We start from the raw sequence: 22,418 nt of genomic DNA on the forward strand, positions 1-22,418 counted from the left end.
TTTATTAGATAAGAGATTCTTTATACAGTATGTAGCTACTATGTCTTACTTACACAATCGGAACATTTTGACTTTGACTAACATTTATTGTGCTATTAAAAAGATGTACATTGCACCATAGATGCTTGAGGGATTTATCTCTATAAGAACCATTCCTGTGGCAAGGCCTTCGGTAATGGCTGTGAAAATATTGCCTCCAGTCATTTCTGTATTGCATAGGGAACTCAGCCTGTGTCAGTCAGTATGTAGAACATCTGTGCACTAAGAGGAAATAGGCAGGTGAGGCGCATGTTAAAGCCGCTTTACATTTACAGAGGAACACATGCCAACAAGCCTGTCCTTGTTTTTCTATATCGCACTATATTTTTTCTATATCAGCCCCTCACATCTCATGAACCCCCACTCCTTTTAGACAGCTATATAACATTTAATAACACTCCTGTCCTGTCTCCTTGCAGCTACCTCGCAACCTTGTCAATGCTTTCATGTGATCGCTGCACTTGGCACAAAGCAGGCCTCAGATCAAGCAGTGGACGGGGGCAATTATAGCACATAGAAAGAATTAGCTGATAAATATGCAGATAAAGAGCCTCGCTTACTGCAATATGTTATGTCTACATTTTTTATTACTCCATAACACAGACATGGTTAGCACATTGTTAGGCATCAAAGCTGTTGTCGTGGGCATGCATAGGGCACCTCTTATCACCTGCCTGAATGCAGACAACACTAAGCTGCGGTAGACTGAGCTCTGTCCATCCTACTGAACCTATGCCTGAACAAACATGAACCGTTGAGCCACTCATTACACACTAAGTCCAACTATTAGCAACAATGTGCACTGACTTCACCACACATTTTTATACAAAGTGTGCACACAGAAGCATAAATTAGCATTTTTGAGCATTTTTGTCTGCATATCTCTCTATTTACGGTAAACAAGAGCTTGTATTGTCTTGCAGAAGTTGGCTCCCAGTGGAATCAATAGGCTTTGTTTGTTGTGCGGTTTCTGGGATAAGAGTCACTTTCTCTGCCTATGCCATTCACCCCAATGACATACCATTCAGTTAAACTAATAGTTGAGACACGATGATGATTATGGCGGTAATAGTATGGTGACGACATTGCACTTATGGGGTAATTGCAGTCTGCTCGGGAGGCCTTACCTTTTTATTGAAGCTATCATTTTAAAATTGTTAAATAAGGAAATAGATGATGGATGAAAGCAGATATTTATGGTATTCTTATCTCCGCCCACAAGGGTTGTTTTTGCTGGCGTTATTTTGTTGACTGGTGTTTTAACCTGTTGGCAAGATAACTCGGGGAGGAAAGATTAGATTGATATGCACATTATCTGAAATTATGAGCCATTGCCCAAGACAAAAAATATAATTTCACAACAGGGCCATTTTTTTTTTTTTACAACATTGCTATATTTTTCCCATTTTTAATACATTTGGATTGATTTCAAAAGTTCAAAAGGTCCTTGAAAAAAAATAACTGGTTGAACTTGCATCCAGGTTACTTTTCCAAGATGCACCTATAATTTTTCTTTTAAAGATGCATAGAAATACTGCTTATTTTACTGCATATAAGACCTGGACACAACCTCCTGGCTACCGTCCATATGCATGTAAGTAAAGTGCTAGGAGGAGAAGACGCTCACGTGTCTCTGTCCGCTGCTGTGTCTGTGCGTGTGAAGGTCACTGGGGGCAATATTGACATGCTATATTCTGAGCACATGGAGTAGCGGTAGCAGCAGCATGGCCCTGGGTGTAGCATTTCTCCCAGCATCCTCTACTGCTGTGACCTACCTCCACCTTTGTCAATATGCTGAAACCACTTTTTTACTTAACAGCAGCGAGCCAAGAAAGAGGACTACTGCATCTCTTTTTCTCTGCAGTCAAAGCTGAAAATAGACCACTTTTCCTCTTCTTAATGTCGAAGTCAAACAACGTTGAAAAGCTATACATCTTTTTTCAGGAAGTCTTGTCATAACTGTCAACCACACCCTTTTCTTCACGTTGTCTAGTGCAAGCTCTGGCAGTTAGTCACTATGACAACTCCAGGACCAGCCCAGATTAGTAACAAGCATGTTTCTTTGACCGCTTTTCAATCAGTCGGAACATGCCCCCATGACAAAACACTCCGCTGTGAGTGCAAACATCCTGGCCCATCCATCAGTTCTGATCGCTGCCAGGTTTCACACATAGTTCCAGTGAAGCTGAGGCAAGGATTATTGACACAAGATTTATTTGAAGACTCATAATCAAAACAAATTAAAAATGAAAGCCTCAGAAATGTTTGCGCCATTACTGCATACGGTGGTGTCATATGACCAAGGGCTGATATAGTTGTGTTCTCATCCTGTGGCTTCCTCTTTTTGCTATAATGTTTCTACCACGTGTCATAAACGGGATAGGAAGCACATGGGTTCTCTCTTCCGCCATCTTTGCTCTGTCCGATAGTTGACCTTGCACCAGCTCGCAAGACCTTGGGAGTCCTGATGAGAGCAGCCGTGGATGCTGTGAGCTTGGTCAGTCGGTCATGTTGAAAGCAAATATAAAGAATAAAAGGACAGGAGAACAGGAAGTATCACCCAAAGACAAGTTACTGTTTAAGCAAATGCTGCGGTTGGAGAAATGGATCATATTAGGTAGTTGTCGGTTGAAATGGATGCCTAATATTTAAAGTGGAATTAGATAGAGGGAGTGGCGTACTGACCTCCATGGAGATGAAAAAATCAATAGCGGATGGATGCCTATGTCCAGACATGATGGATCATAATGAGCACTCATTATTAGTCTGACACTGTCTTACACCATGCTTCACTGTGGAGCTCCTCTACATACGCACTCTCTGGCCCCAATACACCATAGATACAAATGCAACTAATAACCTTACGTTTGACATTGAATCCTTACAATGCACTTACAAAGGATAGTACACTAAATAATCAGATAGGTGTCCTATTTATTGTCTTGTGTATATTGTAAATACGCTTAACATGCGTGTTTATATAGTAAACATGCTTTGGTGTCTTACATACTATGCTATGGCAATGTAACACTAACAATGTCTAAAAAAAAGTCCACACTATGGTACGCAGGATGTTTATGGTACACTGACCTAACATTTGGATTGCACATTAAAATTTTGCATATAATTACTAAAAACATCAAATTATGTTTTTATTTGTAGTATTTTACATGCTCATTTGAAACATAATATATCCAACTGAAGAATATTTTGAATGAGGTGCGTGTTTTTGCAGACAGAGCTGTTGTGGCTGTTGTGATATGGCTATGCTAACACTCCAAAGGTCATCTGCAGCAGCAAAGGGACTTTTCCTGTGTGGGGTCATTTAAGGTGAAATGGAGCTTTTTTCCTTCAGTTTCTCTTTCTGGATTATATACTGTACGTAGTGCTTGGTGCTGGGTCATGGTGACCTGCACTCCTCTGCTGCAGGGCTGATATGGTGTGTTGCAGTGTTGTAAAGTTAGCTGGGGTTCACAGCGCTGCTGAACGTGCACATGCTGCTGTGGGATAAGCGATTTCTCTGCACAGGGTGTGGTGCCTTGCCCCAGTGATAAGAGCAGAATGGGCCTCTGGAGTCACTCATTCACATTCCTCCAAGGCTTTGACCAAAAATAGTAAGCAAGTTTGGAAAACTTACAAAAACACATCCCATACACACAACTTATTTTCAGTAAATAGAGCGACCCTCCTTTTGTGATGAGAAAAAGACTGAATTCCTCATGATAATGGTTCTGTCTCTGTATTTTATCTGTATTGGATTAAGTACATTTCTTACACCGTACCTAGCATTAGTTTAGTGTCTCTTTGCACAGTGCTGCATGCAGGTCAGACTCACTGGCTCCTCCCTCGTTCTCACCTGGCCCTAAGCCCAGAATGTTGCTGCAACTGTGCCGCCTCTCATTGGTCCACTCTCCCGCTCCACTTTGCAAGAAGGGAAATGACTAACCCTGGTTGACTTCCCCTCCTGCTTTCACTCTCTTCCTTTCACTCACCTCTAAACACATTAGCCATGGCCGCATTTGCTGTATTTGAGTGTAAGTGATACAGGTTTGATCTGATTTTCCTCCATCACCAGAAATGCACAAATGTTGTTAATGCTGCTTTGTGTGCTTTTCTCTTTGTTAGTTGTGTTTTGAGTTTGTGAAGAGTGGAGGAGAGCTGTTTTAGCTAACACCTCTGCATAACTGACATACATCAGCTTCTTTCCCACAGTCTCTTTGTGTTTGCATGACTTTATGTTGACTCTACACCTGTTTTAAGATATGTAACAATGATCAGTGATCAGACTAATCTCTGTCCATCTCTTTGCCTCCAGAGGAAGTGCCTTCCCTGATGTCTGCTGCAGCTTTGACCTGCTTCTCCAGCTGAAGCTCCACCCTCCCCCCTGCCTCGCTCGCTTGCTGCCGCGGTAACCTGAATCCAAGGACAGTGGCCACACCTTCATCTCTGTCCCCCAGTCCATCTCCAGCTTGTCCTCACCGACCGGTCCTGCTGCCAAGTGCTCTCCACTGAACAGCCTTACAGCCCCACCCCAGCCCGCACAGTCTCACCCACCTGCCTTTAACTTTGACCCATAGGCCTCCATTCAGTCCTCAGTGCCCTTAACCTTCCTGTGGCGGGCTACACACAGACTATCACCTTTGTTGCCTGCTTCACTGCACCTAACTGAGGGCTCCTGTTTGACACATTGTATAAGCTTCCATCACTAAAATAAAAGTGAGGTCAGAAAAGGCACCAACGTGTTGATAATCTAAGGACTTCATCCGTGGCTCTGTCAGGACAATGCCCCAATAGCATTCACAGCTAACAGTGTCCTTTATCATTTCCCTCTCGACGAGGAGCTCTCTCAATCAAAAGAACCTTTGCTTGAATGTTTCATTTCACCATTACAGGCAACAACAAGAGAAAAACCGTGGATTAAAACTCTCAAGGTACTTTATTCACATTTGAACAGCTAGGAAAAGTTTTGTGCTTTTGTTGCCATGGCAATGAACATAGCACACATTCGCGACACCAAGTGGCTGACCCTGGAGGTATGCAGAGAGTTTCAGAGGGGCACATGTTCACGCTCAGACCAGGAGTGCAAGTTTGCCCACCCGGCCAAGAGTTGCCAGGTGGACAACGGACGAGTCATCGCCTGTTTTGATTCCCTTAAGGTAAGAATAACACATCGCAAAGTTATTAATAAGACACCTGGAAGTCACACACACACTATTTGGGAAGTGGTTTGAACTATATGCAGCAACAAGCAGCAAATGGTACTAGTCTGGTGTCTGTATCATGCACCACACCATCTGGCCACAGCATGTGCTCCTCCTCACTGCCTACTTCTGGTCAGGTGACTGGGACATGTGACCATAGGCAAAAAGGGAGGAGGTCAGGGCTCTCAATTCAGGAAGCAGAAGTCAGGCGATTGTGACACTGCTCTGTGGAATTTTCGAGGACAGACCGAAGGCTTTTGGCCAATGTTTGCTGCAATTTGGGAGGCATTTTTAGTCCGTCAACCACATTTGCAGCCGATTACACCATACACAAGGCCGACTGTGTGAATGCTTTGCTCCAGCACAGACATAAATAATGAAAATTTGAACTGAAACTGAGCAGCTTGGAGCACAATACATAAACAACATGCGGAGATAAAGTCATTGAGTGCATGCCAGTCAGTTGAACCACTTCCTGGGCATGTGTGTGTGGCTAACATCAGGGGCAGATTTGGGGCACTGCATGCAGTAGTTTTCCATTTTTAGGTCAGAGCAGCAGAGACATACTTTCTGTTTCTCCCCTGTGTAATTTCACAATCAGACTTTTTTCTCAAGATTAAATGGGAGGGACTGAACTGATATATGCAGAGACATGTTATGTTTTTGTAGCAGTGGTTGTTGTTGTTACACTTTGGGTTATGTTATAGTTGTGCAGGGTGAGACTGAGGACATATGAGTGCTTTCACTTAGGCACCATTGTTGGCCACATGTGGACAGTGAATCATTGTTTGACCTCAACTTGACTCTATTGTTTACTAATGAGATGTGCATATGTTCAGCAGCATCTATAATGTTAAACCAAAACATGTGATCCAAGTGAAATGCCACATTTGTAATGCTTTATATATGACTAAGAATCATGAGACCTGCACTGTGATGGTACTAGATTTAGTTATTATGCAGCTTCCTGATTTAAAAGAACTTTTAAAGAACATTACTTTTTTTCCCCATACAGTTTATTCTTACCTTACCTCACCTCTTCCACACTCTTTTACTCGGAATGGGAGGAGACTTAATTTTCATGTAATGACACAAGACGCAGCATTGGGTCCACAACTAGACGCAATGTGATTTTGACTAAATGTGTGATTAATACAATTTTGGCCACACATTTTTGTTTAATAATTTTTCTTATTTGAACTATGACTTCTCAAGAGATGTAACTCATCATTGCTTTGTTTCTGGTGCTAAATGTGAACACAAGAGAATAATATCACAAGGTCATTTGTGTGCACAATCTTCTAGCAATTTTATTTTGCAAGATCTTGTCCCTTCCCGATCTCTTAGCATTTTTCCAAAAATAAAGTGGGCATACTACTTATATAACCACAACCACCATTGCTTGTATGTCATGAATGAAGCATTTCCAGACAATAAATAAATACATACATAAATGCATTACACTGATACCATACGATACACACATGACTTTTTAGTACAACAATATATAAGCAGACGTAATACCACAACAGTATCTTAGGGCGTTTACATTTCTTTAAACATTTGTACAATTTGAGTGGAAGGTCAGCAACTGGAAAGCGTTGGTTGGCACTTTATGGAGAAAGTTGTGGTCTATTTTGGTCATTTGGACTTTTCCACCAGGACTTGTGTATTAATGGAGATAGGCGATACTTTTTAACCGTTCCCTTCGTGTTTTCCACTGGTAATGAAAAACAGAGCAGGTCTCTGAAAACCACAGTGGAAACAGCAGTAAAGACACAGAGAGGTGGGGAAAGAAACATGGTGGAAATTAGGCTAGGAGACTGTTGATAGGTTAGAGAGAGAGAGAGGAGAACAGGCCTAAAACCACAAACACAGTCATTCACTCAACATTATTGGAGTTATAGCTATACGTTTAAAACATACAGACCCATAGAAATGAGTAAATTAGCTTAACAAAAAACTAAACAAAAAAATTTTATAGAGATGAAGAGCATGTGAGTTGTGCATTCCTGAAAACATTTCTTTCCATAACGGTTGACAAATGCTTATTATAATTTGTTGGTTGACCACACTGAACCATTTACTCTGGTAGTGGTAGAAGTATAGTAGCTGTTGAGTTGAGTTGTTTTTGTATAATTTCCACCTTGAATCCCAAAACAATTGAATTGGAATTGATTGATTAATGAAGCTCAGAAAAGAAGGCTGAAAACATTTATTATAGATGTTTGGAGTGCTTAATTGAGTCACCTAATTGTGAAGTAGTGTGCATGTTATTCATGTCCCTCACACAGATGCCCCGTCTTGAAATCACTGATTGCCCAGAGGACAGGGCCGACCTTCTTCTGTAGAAAAGTGTATAATTAGAACAGGTCTCACATGATCAACAGTAGCAGCGGCACACAGGCAAGAAGGGCACACCCAAACCCTGTCATCTCTCCATCCGCCACGCTGCCCTGGCCCCACCACAACATGTGCCCTAGTCTCAAGACCAAGAAGAAAGTAGGGACAAGTGGGTTTTTATGGCGAAGTCCTCATGTTGAACCAAAACAATCTGATACAAGATTTAGGGCCTCATTTATCAAGTGTTTGCTTGCGTGCTAAACACCTAAACATGCTAAAAGCAGAGCAAAAACACAACGCAATTTTTCACAGAGACTCCAACAAGCCGCAGCTCAATTTTGCTCCTATGAGCAAATGAATATGCAAAACAGGGCATGAACATCTCTAAATTAGGATCAGTATTTTTTATATTGAGCTGTATTTTCAATTGCACAATACATTAAAAACATAGGTATAGGCACTGGTACAACATCAAGCACATATATTAGACTGCTCTGAATCACCAGTGGTCTGGGCCTCATTACCATGTGTGAATATATTGTCAATAGCTAAACATGCTTCGCTTCCCTAATCTTTTGTTTTCCTTTTGCTTTTTTGGCCTTCTCTACTTTCTCCAATAGCAACTGGTTCTTTGGCCAATGGGAACATGTTTTATTGGAGTGTTGGATTAATTCAGAAAGGGGAAGTAAAATAACTTCAATACTTTGAGTATATAAAAACAAGAACATTTGAGCTTAATTATTACAGTCACTTATATTTTAACACACCTTGCACTTTAACTGCACTTTACAAGCTTGACAAGCTTTTGAAAGTGCAGCGCTGTAGTTATTCATTCACTCCACAGATGATAATGGTAAGATGCTTCTGTAGCCACAGCTGCCCTGGGATAGACTGGCAGAAGTGAGGCTGTGCCACTGTCATGACCATCATGAATCTCTCATGCACCTTAGTTATATATGTGCATGTTGGGTGAAGTATCTTATCGACAGCACTTAGTTTGAGCAGGTTTAGTTGCATGTTGTTTCCTGGGAACAGTTGCAGCTTTATAGATCCACCTTGGGCCTGTATGTGTGGGCCTTAAACTTGACCCTAACCCCCATGGAGCATCCCAGCGCTCTGCCTGTGGTCTGTGTATCTGGTGAGCGTGGGGCAGACAGCTTAGCAATGTCAAAGCTGTGTAAATATTTGGAGAAGGATAATGGCTGCCTGGACTCCCTGATGTTAAAGTCAGCTCCATGCCTATTAATGGTTAACTACTAGACTGGTTTAGTCCATTGTAAATCTTCTCAAACTACTGCTTACATTCGGAGAAAAGTAGAGTTTAGGCTTCAGAGGTGACCTGCTGTACATTTATTAGGGCTGCAGGACTTGGAATAGCAAATAATGGCGTGACTGACATTGTATGATGTTTGGAGTTAAAATCTTGTAGCTATATTTAACAACAATATGTAACTTGTTGTAGTGGAGTATTAGGCTACTAATATAATATAAATAAATATGTTGGAAATGAGCCGATATTGCTCCCTGCTTTAAACTTTACTGTCTTAATGCATTACTTGTTTACTAACAGTGTTGGGAACTAACTGAATACATGTACTGAAAATAAGTATTCCGGTACAGTGACTTTTTCATCTGGTGCTATTCAGAATAATGTTACTTTCCTAAAATCAAAGGAATACACGGTGTTATTGACTTGCATAGTTCTTCGAACTATGCATTTTTTGTAAGAAACGTTTAAAACACAGCTCTTGCAGTGTGCACGTGCATGAATTTTTTTTCCCCCTCTAATCAGACTTTAATTAATTCACTTAATTACAACAAACACTGCAATAAAAATGAAGCTGTTTGTAATTCTATGTTGTGTTTTTTCAGTATAATATAATGCAGCTCATAAAAATATAGTTTGCTGTAAAAGTATTCCAAGTGTTCAGAATACAGTACTCAGTATTCAGTACAATATTGAAACAGAATAGGTTACAAAATACATACATATTATTCTGTAACTAAATACATTTTCAAAGTACTGTTTCCATTACTGCTTACTAGGTATAATGCTCAGATTTCCTTAACGTTGCCAAACCCATTAGTTTACACAAGCCTGAATACACTAGAAGAACTGTCATGCAGATCAGCTCCACCCACTACCAACTTGTTTTTAACTGTCTAACGCGAGTCTATTCTGGTGCGCTGTATTTGCAGTTGTTTTCATTCTCCACCCTTATGTTGGGAGCTGCTTTTACTTGATTTCCCGCTCAGTCTGGTTTCTTCGCCTCGTTGAGTTCTGGCCACACCCACCACTGGACAAGATGGTTCACATTACACCATATAAACCACACAGAAATGAACAGTGTGGCAAGACTTAAAGTGATGGATTGGTACAAGATCAGCTATGATTATTGTTACTTATGAAACCTTTCCATAATTATTAGATCACGTATTTCACCACATAAGCACAGTGCAAAAGCATTTATTGGATTATAATAAGAGGAATATCTATGTGAAAATAACTTGTGCTTGGAAAAGTGACCGCTGTCAATCCACTGGTCGCATAATCTGCCCTTGTGGAAAGTATAGTGCACTGACCTAATTATGGAGGGGGATTCTCTTTGCTCTTCTCTACCTTTGCATCTCTCAATGGCGAATCAAATCAAGAATCTAAATGTGTTTACTGATTAAGACATTACACATATGCCACCTTAGCATTGTAACCTTGCTTTTTCTCTCTCCCTGTTTCACACTATATCTATCTTGTCCAAGAAAACCTTCAGATAAGAAAATCTGTATTGTACTTTTATTTCATTCGTTGTTATGCATTAAAGAGTCACTGCTTGTTAGTCAAGATGCTAAAACCAGTCAGCTCCTAATTACCACCCTCACTAACTCCATTCAATTTGGATAATAACTTTAACGCCAGCCAGACGCACCTATGCAATCAAGTCTTAAGAGTCAAGTGCATGTGTTGTGGTAGCATTATTATTATTATTAAAGTCTGTTACTGTGTGGCTAGCCAAGATTGCTTTCTTTCTTCTCAGAGGGTGGGTATGAAACATATATTTATCTATGTATGTATGACTTTCTCTATCATCCCTTCCCCTTTGTCTGCACCTTTATCTGTCTTTGCTCTCGCCTTTGCTAGCTCTGTTTTGGCAGTGTGTTTACATTCAGTTAGCTTCAAAGACACTAACTCATACATACAGTGTGCAGCACACAGCCAGACTTCTTGTGGGGTAAATATTAGCCGTGTTGCTAAGTCCACACTGTGTTTTATGACCTCAAATAAATTATACAGCCGTGATCTAGGCAGTTAAACTAACACGTTTTGTACAAGCATATGGCTAGAAGTTCAGAAAGGCTAATGCTTATTTGACAACGCTGTAACCCTGTCAGAAGAGGCTATGAATATATTGAACCTTAAATTGTTGTTTTATGGCAACATGCTTTTTTTCGGCTTGTATTTTTATGCCCCCATTTGCTTTCTCAAGTAAATTTTTTCTCTGTTCTCCCCGTGTTTGTATGTCTGAATACAGTAGTGAGGAAAACCATAAATCAGACATAAATTCCAAACACTTTTGCAACTAAATCTTACTATTCTAATATTATGCATTAAATTATCAGTACTTTTATTAGAGTGCAAATGTTGATCACACCACTCCCTTTTGCACTCTTTATTATCGTTACTTAGTATCATTTGACCTCAATAAATTGCAGCCTTCCTAAAGCAGGCCAAAGGCATCCAACTTTTACCTTGTTGTTTTGCCACATTCGCAGACAATCCGAGTGCTGTGTTTGTCTACAGCCACAGATGGGCATGCGGAATCCAAAGACGTGTGATCCTCACATTGCTTGCTCTCAGGCTCTCTGCCAAATTCTGCACCAAGAAAAACTCAAGAATAAAAGAAAGTTTGATGTGAAAATTTTCTACTTTGGGCAAATCATCAAACATGTAATTTAAAATATGTTATCTTGTTTATCAGATGTGAGAAATAGCTGGATCCAGGGTCTTATTCAAATTCAATGCCCCGACCATATTACATTATCTAAGCTGCATGATAGAATGGTAAACCATGCTATAGAAAATTCTCTATGGATTTGGATATGTTTCATGTACATCAGATGTAACTGTAACTATTGACATTTCAATAATCAATAACCTAAACTTCAGAAATCAGATAATGTGAGATTTGGGTGTGAATTTAAACATAATCTCCTTCTCCACTGGTAAAACATCATGAGTTGGATCTACTCCATATAAAATATCATGGTGGCTTTCAAGTTAAGACCCTTTTGTTGCCTCCTACAGTAGTTATTAATCTTGGTGTTTTGGTCTTGGATAGAGGCCAGTATGGACCAGAGAGGAGCTGCTTTGATTGTGTGTTTCAGACAAGCCTGGTTCTGTGTGTGGGGGTTTGTGTGATGGTGTCTTCTCCTCTGTGTCAGCCGTCGCCATCACTTCACTACACTGAGCCCTTTATACCACTGATACAATCTTTACTGCTGTGGCACACACACTATAGGCTTGTGGTAACTTGTGTTGCCGTGTCAGTTTATTCACATGTGGAGGAAAATAGGGATAGTGTATATTTTTATACTGTCAATATCAGGAGTATTCATAGTGTCAAGAGCTGCAGATGTAGCAATCGTTTTATTATTAGTTTATTTATAGTTGTAGCTGTAGATTGTGGTCGTAACTATTTCTAACTGCTGTTGTCATGATATTAACATTTCAACTCAATTTCTAAGGACACGGCTTGATACAGATACAGATTTTGGTAACATACTGATAAAAAAAAATAAAAAATACTCCTCAGACTATAAAAGGGAAAGGTTCAGTGTTGTCCTATTTACTTAATGTTTTCAGCATCAATAACTGTTGAGCTGAGTATTTAGTTTTGATGCTAGTTTTTATATTATTATCTGATTATTGACATGAATTTGAAACAGAATGTTTTTCTTCTCTTTATTGCATATTTGTTTTTTTCCAGTAGTCTGTACATATTTTGAGAATACTTGTCCCATGCTATGCCACAGTTGTGTGAATACAACTATTGATAACATTGATAAGTTAATCGCATATTAATTTACTTTAATACTGGACTGCCACATTTGAGTAAACCTCAGATAACATTAACATAATTGCTATTGTGTTAAAGGCAAACATTGTAAAGCTGTAGCAGAGTTTTGGTCTTGAGCCAGCAGAAAAAGACAGCTCAATAAGTCCAAGGATTTGCCGGATTTGCAGCTAAAAGGTAGCGGTCAGATGAGCTAATACCACAAAGAATAGAAAAACATTGCCATTATTAGACCTAATCAATTGTTATTAGATAAGACTCAACAAACATAAAATAAAGTCTGAAGCAGCAAGGGTGAGTTGGACTCTGCTACATTTACTCAAATATATTTACTTTGCACTTCTGTCAGTAAGTTTTGTGACTCTTCCTCCTGTTATATCTTCTAGAATTACTCTTTCTTGAGTAGTAGTGGCCACAAATACTTTTACCTGGACATAAAATCTGATATATATTTTGAAGTAAATATAATTGTATGGACAAACTTAAACTAATGCACAGAATCTAGTACTATTTAAATGTTAATCTACTTCTACTAATGTACTTCTCATCGTATAATATTTTGAAATAATGAGTCACAATAATTACTATATTTACTTAGTGACTTCAATGTATTAAAACTGAAAGAATATATTTTGGGGCTCAATATTTATTTATTTTATTTATTTTACAATTTCTTAGCAAAAGTGGTGGGATTTTTGTTATTTTTGTTGTAATAACAAACTTTGAGCTGTAGAGGATTGAATAAGCAACTTCTATGGCTAATTATTAGTTCATTCTGTTATATTTTATATATATACCGCTGTAAGGCAGAAGTTCAAGTACTTCATGATAATTACTGCATGTAGTTCTGTGTTTCTTTCTAGCATAAATACCGCTATCACAGCTGACACAAATACTACCCATATGCTTCAATCACAGCATTATTGACTCTTATGGCTACTGAAAAAATTATATTATTTTTACATGAGTGCAAAATCTTGTACTTCCGTTACCCTGACTACTAGAAATAATACTACTATTTCAACTTTTCAAAGCCCTCACACACGTCATCCCCATTTAATACATATAGCATTATCCTCAGATCAGACAGGTGAGAGTGGCGCTTGAGGGCATGGCGTGTTACTTATACTTGGACTCTCTCAGCACCCTTTTAGTTTGGCCGCTCCCTCTCTGCTCCAGCTGTTAGGGCCATCATTCAAGTGTTGTGCACCCCTCCTCTCAAGAACTAATGACTCAGTGCCAGGAGCTGAGACGTGCAATGTCTGCTCTTGAAAGTCATTAAGCCTCTGCAAAAACATACTTGAAATCTGTCCATCCAGCTTTCTGTTCGCAAATACATTCCTTCACACAATCAAAATGTCCGGGCCTGTTCCATCTATTGCTAATTTTGAATATTGCAGTTCTTAGGGTAATCTATGCTCCACTCTATGTTTACATCTACTGTATTTACTGTAAAATATAAATGGATTGTTTCCTTTTTGTAACCTCAAATTAATCTGGTATGAATATCTGACTGCATATTTTCTTCTCCAGTTTTTAGAGGCCCAATACAATATTAGAATGTAGATGTACTTATGTAATAAAGGGCCCAATCAATGTAGTTTGTATTATGTGGTTTTTGAAGGTTGCAAATGGCCAAGTGTGACAGAAGAATGATTCTACCTCTATTTTGTGTCCTTGTTTTCAACCTTGAACAGCTGCACCACCCGAGGTTTAATTTGACTAAACTTGATTTATTTTCTGTGAAACCAACAAGGCTTTTTATCAGGTCCACCGCATTGCAGATCATACATTTTTATGAACTCATGGTACACCGTGTCTGTGTGTGCCAGTAGTACAACAGTTTATTCAAGCAGGTTTTGATTAATTTTGTTTTCAAACTTGAAAAAAATCTTTAAGTAGAGTAGATGGGTATGCAAAAGTTTAAAAAGGAGGTGCATCAGAAGTATTCCAAATCTTAAAGATACCATTTATAATTAGACTGGCTGGCCCACACAAAGGTGAGCCTGAACAAAGACTAGGTGAGGAGAGTGGGGAATAGACTTTACATCTGCCATCTCTACTGATGAAAAAAAAAACACATAAACTTACAAATGGTGGATTTAAATATTTTTAAAATCCATAATTTAAGTTTTAAAACAACGTGTTTAAGCTTGAGCCAAGACCACCAACAATAATCACAAGCAGAAAGAGGATTAGGCCATTTGATTATGGATTAGAGCGCGGGATAGGATTACACTATGTGAAATCAGATTAGGATATTATATGCCAGATAAATCTGTTAGTGCTGCAAACCGCATAAGTCTTTCCCTGTTTCTTTGCATCAGAATCACACCATAGTTTTTGGCTGGTGTTTCATGGCAAAATGGTTACTGACAAAATATAGCTGTGATCTTATGCAGTAAATCATAATACCTGTGAGAAAACAAGAAAAAAATCAAGTGTATGGTATTGCATCCGTGCTGTAATTTTGCAGCACACAGACGTGACATAAAACAAGAAGTTATTGAAACCCTATTGCTGCTGTCAGTCCCCTGTGAATTACGTTGTGACGATTTGTTGTTGTTCTTTGTAGGATCGTGAGCTCAGAAATGATTAAATGAACATTCCCAAGCTGCCCGGTATATTCACACAGCACGAGGAGTGGATGCCTTTCATAAAGCACCTCAAATCAATAGCAGCGCGATGGCTGTGTTATTACTGATAATGAAAAGGTGGGAGCTAACCTTGTTAGCCTCTGCAGCAAGAGCCCCATTGCACCAGAGCAGGTTGTGTACATGGAAATAGTGGAGATAAAGTCACATGGAAGTGTGTTTGTGTGGAGAGATAGTGAGGTGCAGATGGGGGGAGGAGAGAGAGCTCTAAGTTTGGACGCACTGCTCCTGTGTACGTGACATCTGACCTGAGGCATTACTCACAACACACACCACTCAAGTGTGAATAACTCAATGCTGTGTGTGTTTGGATAAACCTCTGGATCTGTGCCTGAGCCTCTCCCATGTCATCCATGTGTTTCACCCATTTCCAACATACCTTCAATTTGACCACTTCAGACCTGCTTCATACAGAACAACATGCGGTACTAGTTTGGAACGCTCCCATTAGTGCAGATTACAACCACTGAAAATCAATTATTTCTTCAACATCAGACTGAAAGATATTTTAACATCTAAATCTGTATTGTTTATATTGTGCAAACTTAGACTTTATCTGTATAATCCTTTTGCTCCCCATGTAATCCATGTTTTCATTCGGGCCATATTATTATTGTTCTAACATTTATCACAGATGAACACTAGCACTCTTTCATATCAGCATCATCCCGATGGTCCGATCCTGTCCTGGAGCACAGAGCTGAGCGATAGAAACATGACCTGTTTTATGACGGGCTGCCTCTGCTGAAATGCAAGTCACAGCAGCCCTGCTCTTATAGGAGATACTGCTTATCTTCTTCCCCTTGAAAGCCTAATTAGGTCGAGTCACTTTGAAACCAAGTGTGCTTTTTTTATGTTGTGATACTACGAGAAACTGTATGATTATCTATAATTGTTAAGTATAGCTTCATTTAAAAGAAATAATCCCATGTGTCAATAACTAAGCAAAAATAAAAGTTAAGGATTTTTTTTTATAAAAAAATATATAGTGCTATTGAAAAATTATTTTATTCTTGCAATACCTAAATTGCAATCATACTTCCCCCCCCCCACTCTCATCTATCTATATTTTTATCCAGTCATTTTAAACATCTGTTATATTTATCAGCATTTGAAATACTACATGATCCTGCAACATATCTCATAATAAACCACATAAACTTTGATTACACAAGTTATATCTCATCTATTTTGTTATATTTTGAGCAAACAGTAGACAAAGAGACCGACCGCTGCTGCTGGTCCTTTGAGTGTTTGCCGGACTCCTGCAGAACAAAGCTTCATTCACAGCAGGCGAGGGAGAGGACTTTCATGTGTGCGTATGTTTGGACAGAAGTCAGAGGAACGCAGGGCTGCTCCACACCACAACATCATAGCACCACCATCACATCAAAGTAGGGGAAGCTAGTACCAGACAGGGCCATTCTAGTGCCAAATTAGGACAGAATCAAATGGGTCAAAGTACACTAGACCAAGGCTGCTGTGGGTTGTGTCTGAGAAAGATAAATATTACCTGGATATTAGGGTTGGAGAGGATTTACAAAAATATCTCAGGGAGGATACAGTTAGTTAATTTAAGATTTTTTTGGCAAATAATTTTATGCTTTGTAGATGTGGTATGAAGGAAATATCACAGAGGAAGTCGATCATGTCTTAATCATTTCATTAAATAAACAAATTGTGACTAAAATCACAATATATTAAAATGATGCAGAAAGTGACTTGAAAAGAAAAAAAAAACTTGCTTAGAAAAATATCTATAACTGGTGCTAATATCGTACATTTGAACACTTATGTTATATTAAAATTTACTTTGTGGAGCTGTTAATGATATTTTGTTATCTCCTCAAAAAACATCACTGGATTGGTATTTTTGCTTCATTGTTTTATTAATCCAGTGTCGTCCGCTCTGAGCATTTTGCTAGTATTATTGCATCATAAGTTAAAATCCTGACTTCTCCTATGCAATATTTAAGATCATAAGCCATCACCCGTATTCTTATCTTTTATTTACTTTTTTTTAAAATTATTGTATCTCACTGTATCATTAATCTGTTTTTTTTTTTCCAAAGGATGGGATGCAGCCACACCCTGCATTCTTAACACATTTGTTCATTGTTTATTAAATCCCACACAATTTCTAAAGTAGGGCGTGTGTTGACTGTGGTTCAAGGGCTAAAAGAGTGCAACCCGGGTGGGACATGTTATTACTACTTCGATCGACTGCACAGTAGCCTGGAGGAGTTAAGTTCTTGGCTTAATCTGGAGTTTGGGTCAGGTGGAGGAAAAAAAAAAACAAGATATAACATGAAAATGGCTTCCAATATTGAATATTATTCCCCTTAACTATAAAATGACTTAGTTCTTATTCATGGGTTTCAGACACATGATCTCGTCCTGTTTTGAATGACTTCAAGCACTTTTCCCCATTCATAATATACAATATTTTTATTTCAATTGCTCAATTGCTGTGGCAATGATACCTCCCTAAAACCTAGTCTTTTCTATGATCTTTCCTCGAATGAAACTATCTCATTCTGTGGCAATGTCAGTACATAATTTATTAGTCGTTTATTGTTTTCGATCATTACATATCAGTCGCACAAATATTTTCCTAGTGCTGCATTCATATTGCTCATTTGTTTATGTTTTTGGCTTAAAAATGTGTAATAATACACTGTTCTATTCATTTGAGACTAGAGGAATGCCACATTTATATAGCTTTTGCAGAAACACAGGGATTCAAGCCTGGTGTTGGATCGCTGCGTTGCCGTGGACACCGTCTCCATGCTCCTCAAGGCCACTCGTGTCATAATAGCAACCATAAACCTCATGTTGGGGGCGTTCCTCTTCCCCTCCACTTGGATCGCTCCTTTCTCACTATCCTACATCTATGCTACAAACCATTTCTTGCGCAAGCTCTGGTTTTCCCTTGACACAGCCATATCAACATGATTCATTTTATTGGTATGATCTGTCTTGCTCTTGCTACTGTTAACTTCTCTTTGGTTGTTTGTATTCAAAATGGCAGCTGGTATGGGTTAAAGCCTGCTTTAGTATCATTTGTCTCCTGACCTTAACCTCCTAAACAAATACATAAATATATCAGTGCAGGGGTGAATCCGCCAGCCGACAGACAGGGTCAGATGGGGTGAGAGCAACATGATCGCGCCTGCCCCTCCTTTGCACATGCACACGGCCCCTCCCCTCTGTGCATACCATTGTCACTCTCTGGATGAGTGCTTTTGGAACCTGCTCCTGAATCGGCTCCTCTTCAATTGGCACACTTGCCCACTTTCCCCTCTCACACACGCACACACTTTCTCCGGTGTCAGGATACTGCTCAGTGCCAGCTTGGCCTAAGCACTGCATCCAACCACACCATTGAAGGATTGATTGAATGCTATTATTATTATTATGATCATAAAATGAATGTTATTTAGATAGACAGTAAATTGAGCAGACAGTCAAAAGTACACAGACAGCCATTATTGCATACATTTCCTTGAGGATATTGTCAAAATGTGTTCCAATATTTTATCATAATTTCACATCTTGTTTAATGAATAAATCAGGCTTATAACTGTTTACAAATCAGTCATGGATACTAGCTGGAACCTGGCCCCCTCCCTGTCTCTTCACACCTGTCCTATCTGCTCCTGTGTCAGTGAAAGTGAAGGAGGGCAGGCTGCAGTCATGGCACAGATTCAGATTATTCCCAGAGGGGACAGCTCTTTCAGAGAGGGGGAACACCACACTGTGCCCCGGGGCTCACACTAAATACATGTCTCTTTAACTGTGTGTGACGTTTATCTTCCACCTGTTACACGAACTTGACCCCGCTGTGCACACATTGCGTATACATTCTTGCTCGAATGAGAATGTGCTTGTGTCTGACTTCTTGTTGCACTATAATTGGATACGCAGCAGGCTGCAAAAAGGGACCCTCTCTTAGATAATTACTCCCAGACTTTGAAGTGTGACCCCCGAATGACTTCAGATGACTTGCTGATACAATATGGATCATATGAGTACATAGTATTTTTAGCTGTTGCAGCTAGTGTTGTAGCCAAATTGGATGTCTAAAGAGCAGCAGTGGTGTCATGACCTCCTTGAGCTAACACACACACAGACACAGACACACACAAACTCAGGCCCCTCATGGGACTGACTCAAATAGCAAGCTGTTAACAATTAGTGCTGCTCTCAGCTCATGTCAATTTCAGAGTCTGACATTGAACTATAAACAGGGTGTTGCATTACCAATATGCATTTTAGATTAAGGGCGGGATCTATGAGAAATCATAATTTAATATTTGATATCAATGTGCTTACACCGACACAGAGAATTTCAAAAACATTTTAATAGTAAATGTTTTTTTGTTTTTTTTAACTTTTTTTTCTAGGGTCGCTGTTCTAGGGAGAACTGCAAGTACCTGCATCCTCCTCCTCACCTAAAAACCCAACTGGAGATCAATGGGCGCAACAACCTGATCCAGCAGAAGAACATGGCCATGCTGGCACAGCAGATGCAGCTGGCTAATGCCATGATGCCCGGCACACAGCTCCCTCCGATGGTGAGAGTCACACATAAATAAAGCACCCCTGCATGCACAGACCTGTCCCCTCTCCTCACTGTGTAATTGTGTCCTCACAACAACCCTCCTGTCTGGTTGTTTACTTGTTCTGTCTTTCTGCCTGTAGCCCATGTTCTCTGTCACACCCGGTCTGGCGACCAATGCTAGCGCCGCAGCGGCCGCAGCTGCTGCAGCCTTTAATCCCTATCTGAGCCCTGTGTCCCCCGGCCTGATGCCTCCTGAGATCTTGCCCAGCACCCCAGTCCTCATGGCCTCTAGCCCCACGGTCAGCCAGGTGCCCAACGCTGCGGCCGCTGCAGCCCAGAAACTGCTGAGGACGGACAGACTCGAGGTAACGCACCAATAAACATACTGATCATCCCAATACTGAACATGTTTGTGTAGCAAAAATTACCCATTTGTAAGAGTCTCAGGGGTGTAAACGTGCTCTATATGAGGCAGTTCTAATGCTAATAACTATGTTTTATGGCATCTGAGGCATCTGCAAGAACCTAATAAACTATTAACTACACCATTAATCAAATACAGCACAGATCTTAAGTACATAATCATAAATTCATGCTGCTTGTTGTCAGCTTTTTCAGTGAATAATATTAACATACAATTGACAATAATAATGTTGAATATATGTTTTGTAAAAGGCGTAAAAGATAACAAAAGACCAAAAGCATTTCTGAGTAAGACGGACAAGGACCACTGTATAATACTTAATATAGAATGGTGCTACTTAATATTCAGCACAATACAATACTACTGACATTGGAGGAGCTATTTCAGATGTAGTGCTGCCCTCTGGTGGTTTTTAAAATACTATGTCTGGTGTCTAGTCATGCTTAGTTTATCATGATGTCTATAGAAAACATGACTTATGATGTTGTGTGCAGGTTTGTCGAGAGTACCAGAGAGGCAACTGCTCACGGGGAGAGAATGACTGTCGCTTCGCCCACCCTGCAGACAGCACCATGATCGACACCAATGACAACACCGTCACCGTGTGCATGGACTACATCAAGGGCCGCTGCACCAGGGAAAAATGCAAGTACTTCCACCCCCCGGCCCATCTGCAGGCCAAAATCAAGGCCACGCAGCACCAGGTGAACCAAGCCACAGCCGCCGCAGCCATGGTGAGCAGTCTGAACACACCTCAACACCCCACATATGTTGCAGCTTAAGCAGGCATCAGTTAGGTTAATTTTGTATCTTGTGGCTTTATACAGATTGTCCTCTGGTTTTTCAGTTCTGCTTTTTTAGTGGAAAATCTGCATGTTTTTGGGTTAAATCTGCACAGAGAAGGATGGCGTGAGGAAGGATCAGGCCATTTTACTCCACTTTAAATATTTGTTGTTTGGGTGGTGTGAATGCCATGTTCCTTGTTCATCTCATCCTTTAACACAAGGGAGAGCCAGTTCCTCACCACTTTATTTGTGACACCATTGTTTCTGCACTTCCTACTTCTTACTTCTCTTCCTCTTGACATTTTGAAGCAGGACTGATTGTGCACAGTATAAAGTACAACAATAGTACAGCAGCAGTATCTGTCCGCCGATCCAAGTACTTTCAAGTATTATAAGTATTTTCCAGTATGTGCCAGGCAGAGCTTTGGGGTGAATCATTGTAATGTGACACTGACTTTGATACGCAGTGTATATTTATATATCTTTCTGTCCACTGTGACTACTTATTTTCACCGCTATATTTATCCATTTTCTGTGTGACTATAACTAATGTAGAATGTAGCTACCACTGATAATTTTAACTGTTGAGCAGTAGAGCTATAGCGTTCACATTGTGCATGCCTTAGTCCTGTTATCCCCTCTGTATATTGCATTCCAATGATTTGTTTTTTTATTTGTTTTTGTTTTTTTCTCACCTATACCCAAACTGCACTGCTGCCCCCATGATGCACCTCTGCTTGCTGGTTTATGTTAATGCGCTTGAACCCCATTGGCCCATTGCCATCATGTGCTCGCTGCCTGCTAATTAAGACTCAGTCGGCTGTCAAATCACTGAAGCGACCCCTCGACGCAACCTTTGACCTGGTACTATGACCTTTCACCTTTTAGCTTGGCATGTGGCTTTGTTGTTGTGCAGTATTTTTATTAACCAAAGATACTTGGCTCTTTTTGTTTGTCGTTGTGTCGGTGCTAAATGTATTTCCTCCTGTCAATCTGTCATTATTGCTTGTGATGAAATGATGGTGGCCTCTTTGGAATCCAGTGATAACTGACTTCTAGCATAAAACGTTTTGCTATAATCTTCTGATGTGGACACAATCAGTTCATCACCTAAAGCCTTTAACAAACGTCAGTAAGGGCTAGGGAAGTAGAGCTTTTACAATGGTGGCATGGCTTAAGTCTTACTGTCCGTCCTGTAAGTCAGTGCTCAGTGTTGTAAGCTGCTCAATCAGAAGTGTGCATGTTTATGTTGCAAATGCATAAATATGGAAAAGGGTGGGGCTAAGAGGAACGGTCTATCAGACCATTAGAGGTGATTGCAGTTCAAATGATAGTTCAC

The 22,418-nt window shown here is 39.9% G+C and overlaps 1 protein-coding gene across 7 annotated transcripts in view; it reads left to right on the top strand.

Annotated features, from left to right (window-relative positions):
• Positions 1-22,412, top strand: part of LOC110158405 (muscleblind-like protein 1) — a 28,368-nt gene extending 5,956 nt beyond the window's left edge. For 4 of the 7 annotated variants that reach the window (XM_055150647.1, XM_055150648.1, XM_055150645.1 and 1 more), the window contains 5 exons: positions 4,355-5,195; positions 19,713-19,883; positions 20,011-20,235; positions 20,789-21,028; positions 21,890-22,411. In XM_055150647.1, coding sequence (XP_055006622.1) covers positions 5,022-5,195; positions 19,713-19,883; positions 20,011-20,235; positions 20,789-21,028; positions 21,890-21,952 — 873 coding nt within the window. In that variant the 5' untranslated portion in view covers positions 4,355-5,021 and the 3' untranslated portion in view covers positions 21,953-22,411. Of the gene's footprint in view, positions 1-4,052; positions 4,074-4,354; positions 5,196-19,712; positions 19,884-20,010; positions 20,236-20,788 lie in introns of those variants that run through there. The other 3 variants (XM_055150650.1, XM_055150651.1, XM_055150652.1) reach the window with 3 other exon arrangements.
• The last annotated feature ends 6 nt before the right edge of the window (positions 22,413-22,418 follow it).

This window comes from Boleophthalmus pectinirostris, unplaced genomic scaffold (assembly GCF_026225935.1).
Source record: "Boleophthalmus pectinirostris isolate CB_2022bp ecotype Guang Dong unplaced genomic scaffold, ASM2622593v1 HiC_scaffold_143, whole genome shotgun sequence".
NCBI classification, from domain to species: Eukaryota; Metazoa; Chordata; class Actinopteri; order Gobiiformes; family Gobiidae; genus Boleophthalmus; species Boleophthalmus pectinirostris.